Source organism: Dermacentor silvarum, chromosome 1 (assembly GCF_013339745.2).
Source record: "Dermacentor silvarum isolate Dsil-2018 chromosome 1, BIME_Dsil_1.4, whole genome shotgun sequence".
Taxonomy (NCBI): Eukaryota; Metazoa; Arthropoda; class Arachnida; order Ixodida; family Ixodidae; genus Dermacentor; species Dermacentor silvarum.
The window spans coordinates 59,050,851-59,072,253 of NC_051154.1; the positions used below are offsets into that span (position 1 = coordinate 59,050,851).

At 48.0% G+C, this 21,403-nt stretch overlaps 1 protein-coding gene across 2 annotated transcripts in view; it reads right to left on the bottom strand.

The window, feature by feature from the left end:
- LOC119464086 (low-density lipoprotein receptor class A domain-containing protein 4) overlaps positions 1-14,763 on the bottom strand; it is a 65,558-nt gene extending 50,795 nt beyond the window's left edge. The window contains exon 1 of one of the 2 annotated variants that reach the window (XM_037724930.2): positions 14,554-14,763. Coding sequence is in view for 1 of the 2 variants with exons in the window: in XM_037724921.2 (XP_037580849.1) it covers positions 14,554-14,566 (13 nt within the window). In the remaining variant the exon portion in view is untranslated. The remainder of the gene's footprint in view (positions 1-14,553) is intronic. The other variant, XM_037724921.2, reaches the window with a different exon arrangement.
- Positions 14,764-21,403: the final 6,640 nt, after the last annotated feature.

A 21,403-nucleotide genomic window follows, 5' to 3' on the forward strand; every position in this document is an offset into this window, starting at 1 on the left:
GCATGGTCCCATGCACGCGTGTCAGAAATAATCGCGTTGCTACACGCCTACACCCCCCCCCCCCCCCCCTTTTTTTTTTCTTTTCGTCTGTTTCTTTTTCTTTTTTCCCCACTTAATTCCCTAGACGTCTGCGTAAGCCAGACGGGGCAAACTGTTCCCGCTGATAATTTGCTTTCCGACGCAACCTGCTGATAAAGATAGCATATGCACTCCATGCAGAACAATAGGGCTTTGATAAAACGCCAACACGCGGCACTAAGGGCCCGAGTTACATCCAGAGGGGCCATGAATGTACGCACGGACAGCTGTTTCCTTGAGAGCTGCTTCATTGAGAAAAATGCTGATGTCGTTTAGGGCACGGTACAAACATTACAAACAAGAAAAGGAGCAATTCGTGAACTCGCCGTACCTTTTTAATGTTGCTGTACTATCGACGTACGTATACAACATACTCGGCCTTCAATATCAATGACTTCACAAAATCGAAAATACAATAGGGCAGGCGTGAACGACCATGTTTAAAAAAATATCCTAACTCTCTCTCTCTCTCTCTCTCACACACACACACACACTGAACAGCCAGTATCATTGCAAAGAAACCGCATCACATAAAATGATATTGCGGAATTATACGCGTCATGTACACTTTAAGAAAACTTTCCAGAAGAAAAAAAAGCGCCCAAATGACCTCTTTTCTCGTTCATCTGAATTTTCTGCTTATGCTTTTACAAACTCACCCATGAATTTTGTTTTACAGACGCGCTGTAATCTGCTTCAATGTAGTAATATTACTGTCAATTTCTGCAGCATTTTTCGAACGTTTACGTTGCAAATTAGAACAAAATGTTCAATGTTGAGGTTTATAACTCGCCAAGAGGGGATAGCTAGAAGAAACAAACGTATGTACACAAGCGGGGCAAGTACGGCCTCACGTTTCATGAAACACCACAAATTTTACAGGCCTTCCTTGTAATCCTTATCACACGTTTGTCTATGCTATTTTACATGCAAGAGGGCGTAAAACGTCTGTTGTTTGTCTGTCATTTTCATATCATGATGATATTACAATGAAAATCTGTATAACGCTTTGCGATGCAGCCTGTTTTTTGTTTCTTTTATGCGCACAAAAAAAAGATGCGAAATGTATGTTTTTTATGCTCTTTTTTTTTTCAGACATTTCTTAGGGCGCACACCACACGCTCGATGGTAAAGCCTAGAAAAAAAATTAAATTATGGGGTTTTACGTGCCAAAACCAGTTCTGATTATGAGGCACGCCGTAGTGGGGGACCATTAAACACATACCTCTTTCTCCAGTTTGTAATTATTCTAGCATCACTGTCTCTATCAAGGCAACTTGACATAAGATGCGGGACTAAATGTTTGCCTGAGGGGTCCCTCGACCACGTCGCATGCTTTACAAGAGCGCTTATAACATCAGTACACGCTGGCGCTTCTGCGTTTGGGCCTAATGGACGAGCGCAACCGCCGTTAAACAACCGCGACCTTGGACTCAACAAAAGAAGGAGGGGTAGGCGTGCGACAAGCGCTGGGCTGGCAGTTTGCACGACATGCACTCGCCGGAGCGTATATGTTTACCCACGGTTACCTGTCGGTGCTACACTATCAGCAACGACTGTAGGCAAGCATGCCCAGGCAAAATAAACAGAGCCCCCCCTCCCCAGAATTTTTCAAACCGCAACTAGGCACCTACCTCACGGGAAGTAACCGCGTTAATTCTTGTTTAAGGCGTACTATATACGCCTGAAGAACACTCCCAAGAAGAAAACTGCACAACACTGAGGCGAGAACCGCAAAGGAGGGGGAGGGGGGGGGGGTCATTTTTGCCCCATACGACGGTACCCGTGCTTTAATGGCACAGACAGAGCTGTCAAATTGTTGTTGTTCTCTTTGTTGTAAGTCGATTGTTGTTGTTGCTGTTCTAAGTCGATTGATCTAACAAACGCTTGCAACCTGTAAACAAGAACAAGAACGGTACAAGGATATAACAATTGCAGTGTTCCTAGACGAGAAACGCTCCCTCTGATACTTTCAGCCACTCGCGTGCGCTAAAATGGCTTGGTTTCTCTTGCCTTCTTTGCAAGAGACACCGTCCTGGTTTCCCGTATGTCCGTCGGTCAGTTTCTCGTCGAGTAAAGCGAGCCGATCCTGGAGAGAGTGTAATAGCCCCTCTCCCATCATCAAGGAGTTTGGCTGCCCTAACGAACACACATCGTGCTCCTCGGCAATCTTTGGTGCGTTCACCGCAGCAATCCACGGGTGAAGCTTTCGGGACGCGTCGGTTATATATACACGGCGGAAGCTTCACGGTGCACAGTACCCAGCGATTAAACCACGATAATCGGGACGCATGGTGGTCGGTGCTTTTTACGCCACCGGTGGGCGATTGGGGACAATGAGCTGATGCATGCACTGGGGTATACTGTGAAGGCGAGGGCCTTTAAGACGCACTGTGTCTGCATTTGGCCCTCCAACGATCACCCAGCGCTCACCGACGGCGCGAAAAGCGCCAAGTGGACCGATTATCGCCGTTTGTACCGCTGAGTGAGAGCAGCATTCCGGGCAAGTTGGTAATCCATTACTAAAGTATTATTGCGCAACAAAAAGACATGGACGGGAGAGAAGAACACACACACCAAGCGCAAACTTTCAACTAAATTTATTGTGCCACTGAATCGGTTTATGTGTGAAGCAGTACAGACTGCGCATGCGCTTACGTGAACTAAAAAGGATTGCGTATTCGTGTAACATAGTTACGAGTCAAGTGATGCCGCCTCCAAGAAACTTCGTTCTTTTTCTGTGAGAGCCAGTGAAGGAAAACTAACACACTTATCACCCAATTTTGCAATCATCTGCGCTTCAGTAATTTCACGGATAAGCTACGTCCTACCACGGGACACAATCGCCAAGAACCCACGGTGGGTTCTTGGCGATTCATTGTCGCGATCACGGCTGCAAACCTATCGAGGACGAGTGCACGATTGTCCCGTGGTAGGACGCAGCTTATCCGTGAAATAACTGAAGCGCAGATGATTGCGAAATTGGGTGATAAGTGCACGTGTGTTAGTTTCCCTTCACTGGCTCTCACAGAAAAAGAACGACGTTTCTTGGAGGAGGCATCACTTGACTCGTAACTATGTTACACGAATACGCAATCTTTTTTAGTTCATGTAAGCGCATGCGCAGTCTATACTGCTTCACACATATAAGCCGATGCAGTGGCACAATAAATTTAGTTGAGAGTTTGCGCTTGGTGTGTGTGTTCTTCTCTCCCGTCCATGTCTTTTTGTTGCGCAATAATACTTATGTACCGCTGAGCACTACCTGAATGCCAACGCAGCAGCAGAGCTGTAGAAGGGGTAAGTACATGCTGGGTGAGGAAGAACAGACCCTAACTGTCAAATGGTCTTGGGAAGCCTTCCCAGCTCCCGCGTTTCTTGGCCACTGTTGTGAAACCAGGGGTTCGAGCGGCCACGAAGGTTCCATGGCCGGTGCCGTGCCAGGGGCCGGGAGAAAGAGAGGTCCAGAGCGAATATGGAGAAAACAAAGTTTTATGCACAAATTTACATGATGGTGGTTTACAAGAACGGCTCCATGATTCTCGGAGCACACTACACGTCAAAATCTTAAGATGTTCGACCACCCTCACAAAAGTCAAGATCCCCTATTTAAGCAGTTGATTTCCCTCTTTCACTCGACGAGCGAATCCAATGTCCTTCTTCTCGGCCAATTGGAACTGTTGCACAGTCTTCAAAATCCTCATGGTGTAGCACCACTCCGCCGGACTCCGCCTCTGGTGCCCAGCCTTCCACCCGGCCTCGATGCAATGAAAATGCAATTTCATGTGAAACCGGGATCGACGCTGTTCCCACGACGTCGTCGGCGTAGGCTCTTTGCAGCAATTAGTAGGTTGCACACGGCCGGTGACCCTTTTACCATTTGGGGTCCCAGAGCTCGTCTCGTTCGTCAGCTCCGGGTGGTTGAACAGCCGAAGACACGACACATAATCGCTTGTCAATTATCTCGACGTGACGCTGGTTTCGTCGCGAGCTCTTTGGCGTCGAAAAGAAGATGAAGCGTGAATGGTATTCCATAGTTGCACGCACGCCGGTGTGCATCCTTTGTCCAGAAGGACCGCCAGGCCCAACAGCATTCCATAGCTGCACGTTCGCCGGTGAAACACCCTTTGTCCAGGACCGCCAGGCACAACACCACACAGGTGACCATTTCCCACGATAAACTTCAGGATAAAATTATACGGATGCACACTAATAATAGCATCGGACTTTCAAGCGGTCGGCAACGCATTTGTCGCAAAAAAGAAAACGAAAAAAAAAATCTGAATCCAGTGACACATGGAAGCCCTCAAGCGAAAGCGCCTCCGACTCATCTCCGTTTGGGCCGCAGACTAATAACTGGTCTGAATATCCACGCGTTAGTTACGGTATATTTCCACAATTGTCGAGCAAGTGTTGCCCAACGTCTGCGTTCCGAAAGTGCACCGTTCACCTCCCATGGCGGCGATCTGAACTCTCTAACCATGCATTTCTGACCATCCAGATCTGAAACATTTCGTCTATACTGTGATAACATGTGAAGCACAAAATATGACATCCCATACTACCATCCTGCACTCCCAACAAAAATTGAGAATTATACCGCGCACCTTAAAAAGAAAAAAAAAAAAATCGACGGAAGTCAACCGTTCCACCGACAACTCACTAATGGGATAGCAGTTATTCCTTCACCCTATCTCTCCCCCCCCCCCTCCTCCCCTAACAACACCCATGCTCACTAGACACCAAAATTCACAAACATTTTCTTTCGTACGTGCTCTTAGCCGGTGGCCAGTCGGCTTCGCTATAGTATGTCCAGCATCCGGATTGGCTCACATTTTCTCTTAGGAACAATTCTAGTTTAAGACATTTTTGTGAATACGGGCCCACGGGCCAAATTCATAAAGTTTCTTGTTCGTCATTTACCATTTGCCGGAAGCATTAGCTAATAACATCTCAGACATTACAATTCACTGACATCTTATCTGAAGGATGTTTCTAGCGTAAGAACTTTTTAAAGAATATGCGCCCAGGTCCTTTAAAGTACAGCGCAGCCCTTGCCTTTCGCCGCGCGGAGCCACGATGTACGAGACGCAGTCGTGTAAGAAATGAAGCGAAAGAAGCGCTGCGGCAACTGTTCGCTGTTCTGTGACGTGTGTCTATTAAAGTTGTGCAGGGGCCGTATCCACAAAATCTTCCGTTAGTAAGTCCTCTTAGGCTTTGGCCAGCCGCCTTCGCTAATAATATTTCAGGATAATAACATCAGGATTGACTGGGATTTGATAGGAACAATTCTTTGTGAATACGGGAGCCGGTCTTCCCGAATTTCTTTAATGCGGCAACGAGAAGTTGACGGTATACCAACGCTATACGTCCGTGAACGAGATTCCTCACGGTTTGACAGTGAGAGAGTGTCAAAGGGTTGATTGCTTCCGATCTGCGGTTGTCACCCGTAGCGTGAAGTTTACTGCGAAAGACGCAATGCGGCAGGTTCGTATTGACACTTGATAACGAAGATAATGGGCATACCGAAGCTCTTTTCATCGGTCAGTACACCCAACAAAATAGGACTGCGTGTTTGTTTTCTCTCTCTCTCTCTCTTTTTCTTTACGAATTGGGCACCGCCATACACAATATGAAGAAATAATCCCCGCTAATTAATTGAATAGAAAAGACAGCAACTTTGCCGGACGGGTATTTTCACAGCTAGAAATACACACAAGAACTGAAATTTGGGCGAGTTTGTAAGAATTCATACTTGACTCAAAGAGCTAAACCCGAGGACACAAGGAAGACCAGACAGGATGAGCGCTACTTCAACCTAAAGTTTATTCTCGGAAAAACACGCCTACTTATCGGTCGACACAGATCAAAGAGCAAGTACATCAATGCGCAAGCGCGCTCCAATCCCCCGAAAAAAACTCCAAGAAAGTTGTAAAATTAAATCGTGACACGGCGATGCTCGTCTAAGTATGTATACGTATGCTTCTTGGTTTTTTTTTTTCTCTCAATAAATCAGTGTTATGCGGGACATATCATTAGCGAAGGTGGTCGGTCGGCCAATGGCTAAGAGCACTTACAAACAGAACGCTTTGGAAATGCATTCCCTTTCACACTGCCGCAAGCAATAATAGCGTTAGCAGATTATAAACCAGTAGCACGAACTACATCTGTAGCTTAACCAACATTACGTTATTCATTCACAAACAGGAACTTATCGAAATGCGCACGTCTCCGACGACTGAAAATACATGCTATACGACAGCGCGTGCGGCGAAGGCGCGCTGAAACGCGCACATCACTACATTCACGCGTTACAGACGACTTCAGCAGCCCTTGGGAGGAGTGAACATGTAGCCAATTTAATCACAGGTTCATTACAAAAAAAAAAAGAAGAAAAAGTCTCAGGAAATCAGATGAATCGTCTCACGCACGTTGCTTGAATTTAATGCGCACTCCCAAGCGCTCCTAGCTTTGACTTGCTTCTCGAGATCAGGCACTAGCATACGATAGGTAAATCAAGTGCATGAAAGATGCCATAGTGGTTTGAGCGCATTCAAATAACGGCTTACACGGAGGGTGCGCTTAGTATGGCGCGTGCGGCCCCAGATAGAACACACAAATGCGCACCGCATTACACGGCTTATCGCGCTAGCTTTAGAACAGTGAGGGCTCATCGAAATAAATGTGCGCAAGTTCAAAATCTGCGTAAATAAATAAAAAGGTAAAATAACCTATAAAGAAGAAATTAACCAACTTGAATATGCAACCGTCATTCGTCAAGACGAATCAAACAGTACCGCGTTCCCGAGCGGTGAATGCGAACTGAGGCTAACGAAGACTTTGCGCCACAACTGATGTCGGCTGCAAGGTCTTTCGGTGTAGCGCTTTTTTTTTTTTTTTTTTCTTTTTTGTTTGCTCCTTGGCCCGGCGTGTATTCTGACAAATTCCAAGGACGTGCCAAGAAGCCCAAATCTCAACACGCTGTGGGTGCAAGAAGGCGCCAATAAAGCATGCACCCTCCGCAAAGCTATTCACGGCCCGTAGTCGCTCGAATATCTTTTGCAGATGGTAACGGTGCTGCGTTCGAGACTGGAGAGAGCTCGGTGCTTAAAATGCAACAAGTGAACAGATGCCCACTACTGTCGTCACACGGAGGCCTCTCGTGTTAAGTGCGGAAATTGATAACAGACGCTCGAGCTGCCGACTCGTGCTGGCAAGGGGGAAGAGGCTCGCCACGAAAGTGCGCAGCTCGTCAAGTGAGCGCAGAATACGCTGAGAGGGGGGGGGGGGGGGGCGCAGAGGAAAGGGGAGTGGAAGCTGTGCTACCCTTCCGTGGTCCGTGCGAGGAAACGCACCCCCCCCCCCCTCCCCATCATCCCCCAAACGCCTATCGGGCGACGAACGCTGGCAGCTTCATATTTGCAAGTGCGAGTCACAACGGCACCTCCCGGGCGCCGTCACTTCGGGCGCTCGGCAGATTCCGTGCAGCACAGCTAAGGCTACGAGTCACTTCAGCGAATTCGCATCGGTAACCCGAAGATGAGCTCGGCCATTGTCCGACTCTAATCCTTCACTCCTCGACGCCAGCGGCCCAAAATTGCCGTACGAGAGAAACACCCATAAGCGACTTGGCGTTTCCTTTCATCTTCGTGCGACGCACGTAGCCGGTGCGCATTCTCCATTCGCTAACGGGACGCCCAGCTTTGGATTCAGTGCACGGAGTTACATGAGGCGGATCGTTGCCGTGGTTTAGTCACTAATGAGAAACGCGAAGAAGTCGGCGGACGTGCCTTCCGAGCAGCGCGTGCTTTTGACGGAAACAGCTGGGTGAGTTTGCACGTACAGAAAACAGACAGCCTGCTGCCCTAACTAGACGCGATACTTCTCCATTAAGCTCAAACCTCTTGCTAAGGGATCCTCACGCATTCAGAGAATCCCGACTACTTAAGTCGTGACACTGCGTACTGCTTCGCCGCCCGCAAGACAGTAGGGCAAAAAACGTCAAAGACTTGTCGCTATATGTTTAAGTGGGCAGTGTATAAACGCTCACACACTTTCCTTATTAGAAAAGGAAGTGAAAGAAAGTAACTGATTAGTTGTGTTTAACGTCCGAAACAGATGCCGGTAGTATACTTTCCGATTCATTTTGACCAGCTGTGGTGCTATGTCTGCACACACGGGTCACATACGCGTTTTTGCGTCCCGCTCCTGCTGAAATTCAATCGCCAGGGCAGGGAATCGAAGCCGCGACTTTTGAGCTCAGCAGCGGATGTAAGGGGAGTGTCTCTCATATCCAATAAATTACAGTGTGGTGAGCTCAGTTGTAATAGGATGCTATTAAATACTCATTGATGCGTGGTTAAATTACTTCGCCCGTATTCATAAAAAGATCTTACGATAGAACTGTTCCTAAGAGAAAATTGCAGCCTATCCTGATGTTGGATTAGCGAAAGCTGCCAGCCATTGGAAGAGAGCACTTACGAATTACGAGGGGCCGAATTCACAAAGCTTTTCGTTTGTAAATGCTGCTTGCAACTGGCCAGCCATCATCGCTAATGATATGCCCAACACCACGATTGGCTGACACCTGCGTCTACGAACAGTTTTGGCGTAAGAAGGTTTTTGTGAATCCGGCCCTCGGGCCGGATTCACAAAACTTTTCTTTCGTAAGTACGCTTTGCCATTGGCCGACCGTCATAGATAATAATATATGTCTTGCATCCGGATTGGCTGAAATTCTTCCTCATGAACAATTCTCTTACGTAAGAAGTTTTTGTGAATTCGGGCCGAGAAGCTTTATTAATTCGGCCACCTGGGCCCGTATTCACGAGAAAAAGCTCTAAGGTTATGACTATCCATAAGAGCGAATTCCAGCCAATCCTAATGCTAGCCATATTATTGGCGAAGTATAGGCCCGCCAATGGCAAATGACACATACGAACGAAAAGTGTTCTTACTACTGGCCCGGGGCCCGCATTCACAAAAACGTACTTACACTATTCGTAAAAAAAGATGTGAGCCAATCGTGATGTTCGACATATTAGCGAAGGCAGTCGGCCAATGGCAAACAGTACTTGCGAACAGAAAAACTTTCTCTTGAGTCATCCTGAAATTTCAACGGACAGCGCGCGGCCCTGTCCTTTGTGCGCGGAAATACCAAAATACACGGTGTCGCTGAATAGAGTTAGGTAGCCTTTTCATTAAAGGGAAAGAAAACCGGGAAAGAAGGTATTTTCTGCGCTTCCCACAAAGGGGGAGGGGGCACCACAGTCGAACCGTTTTACAATATAGCGAGTAACAGGTCGCTGAGACATAAATATAGCAAAAAGGGTTGATCGATTACCTTTCGGTATAATAAAGCTTTTTGCGGTATGGTGTCACAGGAGCAAACAACTGTTGTTAAGGTCTCCATCAGCTGTCACTATAATGCCACCATCATGTCATCACGTCCGTCCACTTGCTGCGCACTACTGTGGAGGGCGAAGTGACGTGATTGCTTGATTGATTGAGTCTAACGTACCATAGCAACACGTAGCCTATGAAAGATGCCGTATATAGTGTGCGGGGGGGGGGGGGGGGGGTCCGCATGAATTTAGACTACCTCGGTTTCTCGAACTTACACATTTAACGCGCGCCTAACAAGCATAGCGCTGACATACGAACACACACACACACACACACACACACACACACACACACACACACACACACACACACACACACACACACACACACACACACACACACACACACACACACACATATATATATATATATATATATATATATATATATATATATATATATATATAAAGTGCAAGCCCGGCCGCCCGGCTACACAACTCCACCGAAACGTCTATGGCGCGACAATGGGACAAACCCGAACATCGGCAAGAGCGCCTCCATAGACTTGACGCCGGTTTGCGATTCCGACTACCACTTCGGATGCGGAGAGGCCAGGAAGCACTAATCCATCGATTACAGCTTGGTGTGGCGTACACTCGCAAATACATTCACAAGATTGGACGAGAACGGCACCCTGATTGTAGCGTCCGTCACAATTTCGAGACAATAGACCACATACTTTGCGTGTGCCCTGAATATGCGGCCGAGCGAAGGACACTAAAGCGTAGTGTTGACTGTTTGGACTCCCGCCCCTTTTCGGAAGCAATAGTTTTAGGCGCGTGGAGAATAGTTGATCATGCCCAGCGCGCCATAAGATCACTTTTGAACTTGTGTGAGACGGGCTTGGACGGTCGTCTCTAGGACCTGTGAAGTCAGGACTTGAGAAGTGCGAAATGTGTTTGCGCGATGACGTTTTGTGTGGACAACACTACTCCTGCGTGTAGAGTGTGAAAAGTGCGCAACCGCGTATTGGACAACGTGTGTAAATAGTAGCTCATTGTACGATATCATAATCACCTGCCACCTACCTCTCCCTGTATCTCCCACTTTCCCTTATCCCAGTGAGGAGTAGCAGGCTAGAGACACGCTCTCCAGGCCGACCTCTCCTCCATTCTCTTCATTAAAATCTACTCCTTCTCCTTCTCGATCAAACGGTGAGACGAAAATAATAGCAAGACGAGCACACATCATATATTTACTGTCATGTACTCGTCTTTTCACGACCACGCGCACCGAATACACTGGATCACGACCAATCCACTGAAGACCTGATCGCCCCTACCGCTTCGTGCTGCCGAGGCCAAAGCACTGTGAGCGCGTAGCTTTGAAATGCCGCGGTTTGCAGCAATATCCCTCCGGCATAGTTTCCAAGGCGATCTCACGCGGTCGATGTCAACGTTACAAATGCTTGAGAAAAATATGCGAAAGGCAGATCCTTCTAAAAAATTACGTTCGCAAAAGCGACCGAATAAACAGTAAAGGACAAGCGAAGAGTGCATGAGCTGGTTGTTCTGCAGTACAACAGATCTGAACGTTGAGGTGTCGTCCTTACTGTACCGTTCGTATGTCGCTACAATTCGCTCCTTTCGCGTTCTAGATGTCCTCCATATTTATTAAGACACACCTTGAAGTTAAAGGCCCGGGACTGGCCAGGTGTAACCGCGATAACAGGAATGGAAATTGATTGGCAGCGTACTTTCAAACTCCGCTAAATGGACATGGCGGTCTCGCTGAGTGTCGGGCACAATTAAGACAGCGCTTCAACGTACTGTTTAATATAACTTGTCTGTGTAAACCGTCCATGGTTACCAGACCACCGTCTATTTCTTGCTGTTCACAGCAACTACAACATTCTATAGTGCAATTTAGTGCTTCCTTTTTTTTTTTTCTTTGTTCAGCGACTAGGAGTAAATAGCGTCACTTCATGGTGCCAACGTCTTTTAAAAATCCCTACAACTAAATAGATGAAGAGAAATGAAGCAGACGCAGTCCACCTCAGCGGACATGAAGCTCTTTTTAATTGGTTGTCCGAAATAATAATAATAATAATAATAATAATAATAATAATAATAATAATAATAATAATAATAATAATAATAATACGAAAGAACGGAGAAGAAAGACAACGGTTAGAGGATACTCGCCGAAATGACCATTTCATTACATTTTGGGACACCAAAGCGGCATTCGAAGACCATGCACAGTAGGACGCACAGCGATATCTAATCTTAGAGGATTCAGATACGCGAGGCTGTCTTCAGTTTGACAGTTCGCACGTTCTACATACCAGCACTGGGCAGGGCCAGCAGGCTGTTCAATGGTCCGCTTAGAAGCTCATGATCATATATAGGCCGGTTGAAAAGGAACATCTTTACGATTTTATGTAAGGTACACTGAATAAATACTATAGGTGGCGTCGGGAGCAAAAACACGCATTACACGTTTATAGCCACTTAATCTAACTGCAACTGGACGACATTTAGCGTACATAAGTCGCCAGCGTTTATATAAACTGCCGCTATTGCAGTATAGCAGTCAGAAATATTAAGTAGCCAACTGCACACATCATCGTGACTTGCTAACCGTTCTTACGCTCATTCCTAAACTACATGCAGTTAAATGGGAAGTGCTGGTAACGGGCCGCCGTGGAATCCCCAAGCGCTAGTTAAGACGCCCTTTTATACGGCGAGGCAAGCGCCCTCAACATTTCACGGCGTCATATCCAATTGATCCATTTGGTGGATGGAGAAATGCCATGCCACTGATGAGCGAACGTTCCTCGGATAGTTATAGCTGTGCATCTGCTCATTTAACGAGGTGCCACTCGGCACAAACGAAACCAGCTGCAGTATTCTGTATTGATCCGACGTATCACAGACACACGCCACCTCTTTAAGGGGGAAAATGATAAAACGCGTGAGCTGTGAATATGAGCAAAAGCCGCGCAGTGGTCACCGGCAGTGTTTGCGGAAGCGAGGCGGCGGCGGGGACATTTTGTTGACCGCCTGCCGGCTAGCAACTTCCTCTAAAACTGGAATCGATGACACAACGTCAAGGAGGGAAGGAGAGAGAGAGAGAACACAGGGAATGTGAAGGCCGACCCGTCACACGCTCGATCTGGGCACATGCCGCGAAAGGAACCAAGAGGCGCAAACGCAAAGAATAAAAAAAAAAGAAAAAAATATATATATATTAAAAAAAGAAAAAACGGAAATGCGACGTCTCGCGGCGGAGGAGAGACGACGCCGAGATGCTGAGCGAGCTTGCTGCCTGCAGCCGCGCGGCAGAGCGCTCGAAAAAGCTACGCGCGAAGAAGCAACAGCAGCAGACGACGGCGACGACTCGTCGGCGTAGCGGCGGCGGCGGCGGCGGCGCAGCAGCAGCGCTTTCACTCGGGCTGCGAAGGAGGAAGCCGAATCCAGTTTTCTCCGGACGAGTCCAGGAAAAGGAGGGGAGGGGCTACACGCCAGCCCAGAGAGGCGCAGAAAATGTTTCCACGGGCGGATGCGGCAGCACGAAAGAAGGGCCAAAAGCGCACGAACAGAATGAAAGAAAGAAAAAATAATAATAATAAGTAGGCTATACCCGACCCGCGTTCGGGCACACGTTGGGACGAAACACAGTGTGTGACAGTGTGTTGTAGTACCTCGTATATATACCGTGCCACCCGAATAAGGCCGCCGCTGGCATCAGCGACCCGGCGCAGGCAACAGGGCAATTTCAGTTGGCAACAGCGAACGCCGCCTATACTGTATGGCTCTCCCTCACTTTCGTTTTTTGATGCGCTCCGCGTCAAATTAGTTATCCTACTCGTCAGGAATGGTGAAGGCGCTAATTATTATTGGCCAGACGTAAACAAATTGCGGATATCGCCTATTCGCGAGGATATTCTACGCCGTACAGCTCAACTCGTTCGCGGCAGCGATAACACGGGCTTGGTAGACACAACGGCTTGATTGAGGTCGAAAGTGTCAACATCGGTGCTTTACGGCTTGTGTGGAATAAGAAAACGGCATTTGCTTGGTTTGGATTTATGGATATGCAGTGGTACAATTTGATATATAGTGTCTTTTTTTTTTCACAATTTGGGGGCTCCGACGTATCGTTACATCTGACGTACGTAAGTTTTGCGCGCTTGAGATAAGCCTGCAAATAATTCAATATATTTGCACAAGACGCACAATACACTTGGCTCGCACGCACGCAAACTATACCTAACGCTCGTGAACGGGACCTGGTGCAGAACAGTAACGAATGAGCAGGCACACAGCTCTTTCGTACACGTCTCTGCACACAATTAAGTGTTTATAATGATTTCAATCAAACCATAAGATAAATAAAATAATTCATCGTTTGGGCTTACACGAAAACCGAAAATATGTTGAAGGGCGAAAGGCAACTAGGATGACCGCTAACTTTAGAGGTCTTCAAAAACTTAGTAGCATCAATAGTATAGCCGTGGAGGGTTTCACCCTCAAGAAGACGAGGCACATGTGATCGCGAGAAGCAAGGGCAAAGACGCGGAGCCAGTTTCCTTTTTCTTTTTTTTCTTCTCTCCTCGTAAGTCGGTGTTGCGCCTGCACAGCCTCCCAGAAAAGAGCGAACCGCTGTGCGACACAAAAGGCCTACCCGAACGTGCATCGTCGCCGGCACCCGGCGCTCGGGGAGAGGCCCCATTTGGGCTGCGGGACCGCTTTTGCGAAGCGGATGCCGGCGCACGGGGGCCGGCGAGCTGCCCGGAGCGCTCAGGCGCCTAGGCCTCGACCCTGCGAGCCCCGGGCTGCCCAATGCAGCACGCGAAGGCGCCGACTCAATCGGCCGGCTGTGCAGGAGTCCCAGAGCGCTTCGATCGGGCTCGAACGAGGGCTCGAGCCGACGGAGCTCTTAGGGAGACCGCGGGAGCGTGCAGATCGCAGCTGCAGAAGCGCTAGCAAGGCCAAAAGGATCGCGACTCGACCCCGCGCGGGTGGCCAAGTCGCAAGCCTTTGGGCGCTTTACCCAGCTGGGCTGGCGCGGTGCAAAACGCACGCCCCCAACGCGGCCAACCGTTAAAAGCAGTGTAGTACTCACAGCTCGCCAGCATGTCGGCCGCAACGCAGAGGGGCCGGCGGCGCCGGCCGTTGTGGGCATTATCCGGGTGGGCCTAGAGCAGAGCGGCCAGGCTAAGCCGAGCTCGGCGCTCGGCAGGCCATCCAGCAGGGCTAACACTCGACACGCAAATGCAGCAGCAGCAGCGCAGCCGCCAAGCCGCTGCCCGCTGCTGCCAGGGCGGCGCGTGACGCCCTCTGAACGCCGGCGACGTCACAGCCCACGTGACCCGGCGCCGACGTCACAGACGGGCGCGCAGACGCAAGGTCGCCAGACGAACGCAATTTCGCTGGCCCAATGTTTACCGCTGCCGCTGCGGCCTCCTCCTCGCTCCGCTTACGTGGGGCCCGCTGGCGGCCCACGCTCCCCCCTCCCCGATAACTGGCGCTTCTCGGAAAGAGCTTTGCTTTTTCGGCCGCCGCCGCCGCCGCCTCCTGGCCATCCTGGCCCCGCGTGAAGCAATGCTGGAGCGGACGTCGTCTACGGCGGTCGGCTTCGCCACCGCTCTGCCCCCGAGCCGCACGAGGACACGCCGCGGCGCCGGTCGTGACCGCTGTAGCGGCTCTAGCGCAGCAGAGTACGAAACGGCACGTTCGCAATATCCGAGAAGACGACAAAGACACAGAGTGAAAGAGAAAGGAGCGCGAGAACCCGGAGTTGCGGCCGAATTCTCATGGGGCCGAATTCACGAAACTTTTCGCTCATAGGTGCTCTCTGCCATTGGCCGGCCACCTTGGCTAATGACATGTCCGGCATCAGGATTGGTTGGAATTTTCTCCCACGAACAAATCTAGCGTTATAACGTTCTCTGAACGCGGGCCTTCATAATGCCTTTCGTTTAAGAAATATATGTGCTTCCGTGGCCTTCGCTAATATTACTTTCGCAATCGCGATTAGTCAGCGCCTGTTTTCACGAACCGCTGCAGCGTTGGATAGGAGCCCAAATAATCCTAAAGAAGCGAAACGCACATATTGCAGTCCCTGCTAAAAGAAATCACTTAACAAAAACAATTATATATATATATATATATATATAATTGTTTATAGTACCGCATTCATTCACGTTGCCTTTGTTGAAAACAGGGGAGTGTGGGGCAGGTGGACTGTCCATTTCGGCCGCTGCTGATTGGCTGGAGCAATACGTGTGAGGAAGCGACTGGCTGGGGCACACCTGCCTCCTCGTTCGTACCCTTGCCCAGCCAATCAGCCCTTCACCAGCACCCGAAAAGGACAGTCCTCTAAGTGGGCACTTACAGAATACCCCCTTGGGTCGCTATTTTATAGCGATGCCTTCTGCTCGGTTCTATGCCAGTCTTACTTACCATCCACCGCTCCCGGCCGGCTGATCCCGTAGATAACGCGGGCGGGACGTTGCTCTGACCACTGGCGAAGAGCGTAAACCGCGAAAAGGCATTAGCATCGGAAAAAGCATCGCAACAAAACAGCGGCCTTGAATCACCTGCGGTAAGCAGTTCCAACTGGATCCCATTTAGAACCACTTGCGGCATTTTGCGCTCCAGCGCCTGTATTCACAAGGCTTTTGGTTCTAAAGACTTCTCTTTCAAATTGTTCGACTCCTTCAAATTAACCTGTGCTCGTATTTGCAAAACTTACCTTATGTAAGAGCGTTTCCTGAGTGGCCCACATTCGAGCGCCTGTCACTCATAATAGGGATCGGCGTGATAACGAGACGATCGCCACATAAGAAAGAGGGCCCGTATTCACAAAAAAACGTTCCACGCTGCAGCTGCTCGCAAGTGGTGGTCCCCGCCTATCGTAATGTTGGACATATTATTAGCGAAGGTGGGCTGCCAGTGGTAAATATCATATACAAATGAAAAACTTTGTGAATCAGACCCGAGGCGTTTTGTAAATATAGGCCCTGTCGTTGGGCCCTGTATAGTCGCGAATTCACAAAGCGTTTTGTTCGTTAGCGCTATTTGACATTGGCCAATTTGCCTACGCTGATTTATAGTATGCCCAACATCGGTATTGGCTGTAATTTACTGTTAAGAACAATCCTAGCGTAATAGCTATGTGTAAATAGAGAAGTTCGCTGTTACGAGTTGCCGGTGCCTGATATTGCCAACCATTTTTGTGTTCGAACAGTCCTTGGCCCGTATCCACAAAAGTTATCTTACATAACTGCGGGTTGCGATTGACCATGCCGCGGCGATCGTGTCGTTATCACGTCAATAGCTACCATGACTGGTGGGTGGCTGAGGGTCGGGCAATCACGAAAAGCTCGGCCCGAATTCACAAAAACGTTTTACGCTAGAATTGTTCGTAAGAAAAAATTTCAGCCAATCCGGATGCAAGACATATTATTATCTAAGGCGGCCGACCAATGGCAAATAGCACTTACGAAAGAAAAGCTTTGTGAATCTGGGGCACTATAACGTAAAATGATTCCAAACTGTTTTTCTTCCAATTTCTGCAATCAGCCTCCACGATTGGTCAAAACATTTTCGGGCCACTCCCAACTTCGCCTATCTGTCACGCGACGTCACGAAAACCGCGATAACTCCCCATCTGATATAACGTGTACACACTGATTACGCTTGATTAAACCGCACAAAAGAAAAATAATCATGCCTGATTCGACGCCTTTTCACCATTAGCCCTCTGCTATTGGTCCAATGTTTTCTGGCTACGCCCACTTCACCTGTCTGTCACGCGACCTCACAAAACCGCGAAAACTCACCACGTCAAAGTGACGTGTACGCGATAAAAATGCATTAATATGCCGAACAAAACTGAAAATTTTTCTGAATAGCCACAGACTGCCCCGTTCCGAAAGGAATAGAAGATGGCTGCCCGCCGATCGCTCAGGCCCTCGCTACTCGCACCTGCCAGTGAGCACGTATTTATTTGCGCATGATAAACCTTTTTGCTTGGCAGTAAAACGTCTCGAGCCCTTTCGGCACGTATACGACATCGCTCTGCCAACTCTTCCTTGCTGAGGATCCGTTTTAGCGGCATTCTTATCCTTCCGTTGCACGCCGCCGCGATTTTCGACCAGCCACCGCCAGCTAAGTAAGGCGAATCGGACCAATCGGAGAAGCCGGCACCACCCTCTTCATGCGGTTATCTATTTTCACTGTGCTGGCTCGGCCCCATCGAAACCCTCTCCACTAGAGCGTGCTCCTCGCCTCTTGTCAGTCAATTAGATAAGAAAAACCGCTGAGTGTAGACAATGTTATTGGTTTTGAAAGCGAACAAAGGTGACCTCCTATAAACGAGGAGAGTGTTTGAGTGGGTTGTTCAGACAACGCTGCAGGTCACCGCTCGATGCTTGCGTCGCTGGTTACGTAAATTTGACGTCAGGAGTTTGGAATCAAAACAGTTTGGAATCATTTTACGTTATAGCGCCCTTGGCCCCTCTTTCGTAAGAAACGTTTTGCGAGTAGGAGCACAGTAGTTTATGCGCTGCTGCGACACCTGGCGGGAAAGCATATAAACGAGCTCAGCACACGAGGAGCTTGTGTCGATATGCTAATCTAGAGTTGTTGGGATGCACGCAATGCCGGTACTTGTCACCGCGCAAACTCTGTAGAGGGCCGCGATTTTGTAGGGAGGCATTATGACTTATTCTACTCTAGTCTTATCATCCACCGCTCGCTCACGGCCGGCTGATGCCGTTGATAACGCGAGCGGACCGTCGCTCCGACCACTGACAAAGCGCGATAAGCGCGAAAAGGCATTATTACCGGAAATGCATCGCTACAAAATACCGGTCCCTTTGGCTCCCCTTACCTTTGCACTGTTAAATACGAGCGCTCAATAAACCAAAGCGTACTTTGCTTGCTCGCAGCTGGCCCGTTCGTATCTTACTTAGATATTGAACGAAACAGAGCTTCACCTTTTTTTTAAATTTTTATCAATAATAATAATAATAATAATAATAAAAACAATTCATGTCAATACGATACATATACGTATATGTATACAGTACATTATAGATGCATAAAAAGAACTGCGAAGTGGCGTCTCAGACGTATAAGCAATAATTTCCTGGGGTAGTTTGTTCCACATATTAATTGTATGAGACAAAAATGACATTTTAAAAACCTGATGTGACATTTTATTTCTCTAATTTTCCGCATATGATCATTACTCCTTGAAGTGGAAATCTTGTCTTGAAGTATCCATTCCTGCGGAGGCGTTGATTTTTAACGCGCCATGGCGTATTTATCGCCTCTAGGCCTTTACACGCTGACGCGTGTGTTAGTGCACTAATAGTCACAGACGTTGACACAAGCCCGTCGTCCTCAAGAAGCACAAAAGTGCCTTCACCGCTTTATGGGCCGACGAGCGATGGGGGCGGTGTTCCAGCAGCACCTGCACGGAAAGCGTCCGATCGTCCAGTTTTTTTAGCGCGTTAGCAAGATCTTGTCTTTCTTGAGCATATCGTGGACAGTGGCACAGCAGGACCACTCATTTCTCTTCTTTCCTTCCCTCCTCTCTCTCCCTGTCATCTTTGTGTTCCCTCTTCCCATTCCCCCGGTGTAGGGTAGCCAACCGGACGTTATCCTGGTTAACCTCCCTGCCTTCTGCCTTTCTCTTATTTCTTCCTTCCTTCTAGGCCTTTACAAGAGTGCTGCCTGCAACTCATCATCGGAGAGAGGTCTGTATATTTAATACTGTAACTCTTTCCACTTTTGCGTGTTTCTTTGTTTTAAATTGAAGTCGGAAACAGCCAGTATAGTGATAACCGCCAATTTGAATCGCCTGTATTTTGCATAATTTATGGTTCTCCAGCAATTAGCGTTCTGCGCAATACTTCAAGTGGAACGCTGCATTTTTCATTCTTGCGCAAACGTGAACACCTCCGCAGGGCTGTGCAAAAGTGAAATAATAATCGTGCAGAAAGAAAAAGAATTACTCACGCGCATGGCGGGTAATTAATAGTCTGTCGAAGCTTGAGGTGGGCTTTGATACATTGTGAGTAGGCGATCGCCGTGCTTCACAACCAGTCCACCAGACCTTCTCCATTAGATCTACGATGTTTCGTGCGCTGGAATGTGAATCCGACCAACAGTCAGGCACTGGGACAGTGCGCTAAGTCAGTTTTGTTTCGATTATCGATCTTCTCTTTTCTTTCTTTTTTCTTTTTTTTTCTTTTTTTTTTTCTTTTTTCTGTCTGGCGCCAGTTCCTTCGCTCTTGCCCCAGCACAGCGCGTCGACCAGCCCCCGAGGTGTCTCGAGACGCTTCAGAATCAATCGATACGCGGTGCACTCTCTGGCGCGAACAGACTGACAGAAGACCGGAGGACAAACGGAGATCAATTCTTCGAGACAGACCGCGACTCCGAATGCAGCCCATGGCGATTCCTTGCCCAGACCGCCCAGGGTTGCGCCGGACTCAGCAAACGGTTGAATGCGGGTGCACGGCGACGTTAATTAACGGATCTCTCGACCAGCGTTTCCTAGCCGAATTTTTTTTTCTTTACTGGCAGTTTCCTATAGCTTAGTAGCTAGGACACTTCCAGCATATAGCGTATCGCATTCGATGGAGTGAATGATGTTAGCGTTTTTCGAAGGCCCCAAATCTGAGATTTTCGAGCTAGCCAAACGTGAAACCAATTTCTTGAATATTGTGCTCAAAGATTTAAAAAGAAAGAAAGAAAGAATAAATAAATTATTGAAAGGAGAGATGGAGGGAGGAGAGAAAAGAGAGAAAGACTAAAACAGCAGCTACTCTGGTGGAAGCTGTGAAAAGCTTATCAATTTCTATGCGCGTAATATATGCCACGCCATTCCTCCCTAGTCGCATAGTTATCGTAATTAAACGCGTTCTGTCTTTATAAACTAAGAGTCAATCAATTAAAATGAAGTATTCGATCTTCACATTAAAATCTTGCCATGCGCGTCAACTATAATGTGTGCGTTTGTGTGGTTGCGTGAGACGTGGCATCATTCAGTTAAAAAAAACACTGTAATTAAGTTTAGTTTTAAAGCTTATGTAATGAATTACTTCGATACAGTAACTTAACGAAATTTTCTGATTACCTCTGCGGTTACTCAAAAATACAATCTAACTTGCTCGAGTACACCCGAAGCAAACAATGGAAACTTCTAGAACTTCTCTCAGCCGGCTAAAGTGTAAAAGTTAACTGCCACCAAAAAAAAAAAAAAAAAAAAAGCATCGATCTCTGACTGCTTTCCTACCAATCGCGAAGGCGATAGCCACTTTTGAGTGTGATCTAGCGGCATTACGGCTTATATGAATAGCGCTAACTGTGTACAGTTGCAGCATTTACCTAATAATTTAGGCAAATAACACGCACTTCACACAGGACCGCCGTATGATAGCAGCGCTTAGGCTCTTGTAAAGGGGCACCAACGAGACACTAATCGTGCGAGGCGCTGATTTCGCGAGTTATTAAGCATCTTAGCATTAGCTAAAGACGTATGTACACGTTTTATTTGAGAAAGCGTGATCAATCCGTATGAGCAGTGCGTACGCTATCAGCGGTTCCTAAGAAGAAGCGCCGGCCAATCGTGACGGCGAACACAATATTCATATCAACGAAGCTGGCCGGCCAATGACATCAAGTTCATACGAATAAGAAACATCGTGAAATCGACCCTCAGCCCTTTGAACAAGGCAGGAATGGAAGGCAAGAGCCAGCACAGTTAGCATGGCGTGAAGCACTAGGAAATTACCTTGTGCCTAATTAATGACAGCCGTCTCGTCAGATCGAGCGTCGTTTAATAACGCGCACCGCAGCTAACGATGCAAATACTTCCTTCACTCAAGACGGCGTTTCAATACCCGTTAGTTCCTATTATTATTATTATTATTATTATTATTATTATTATTATTATT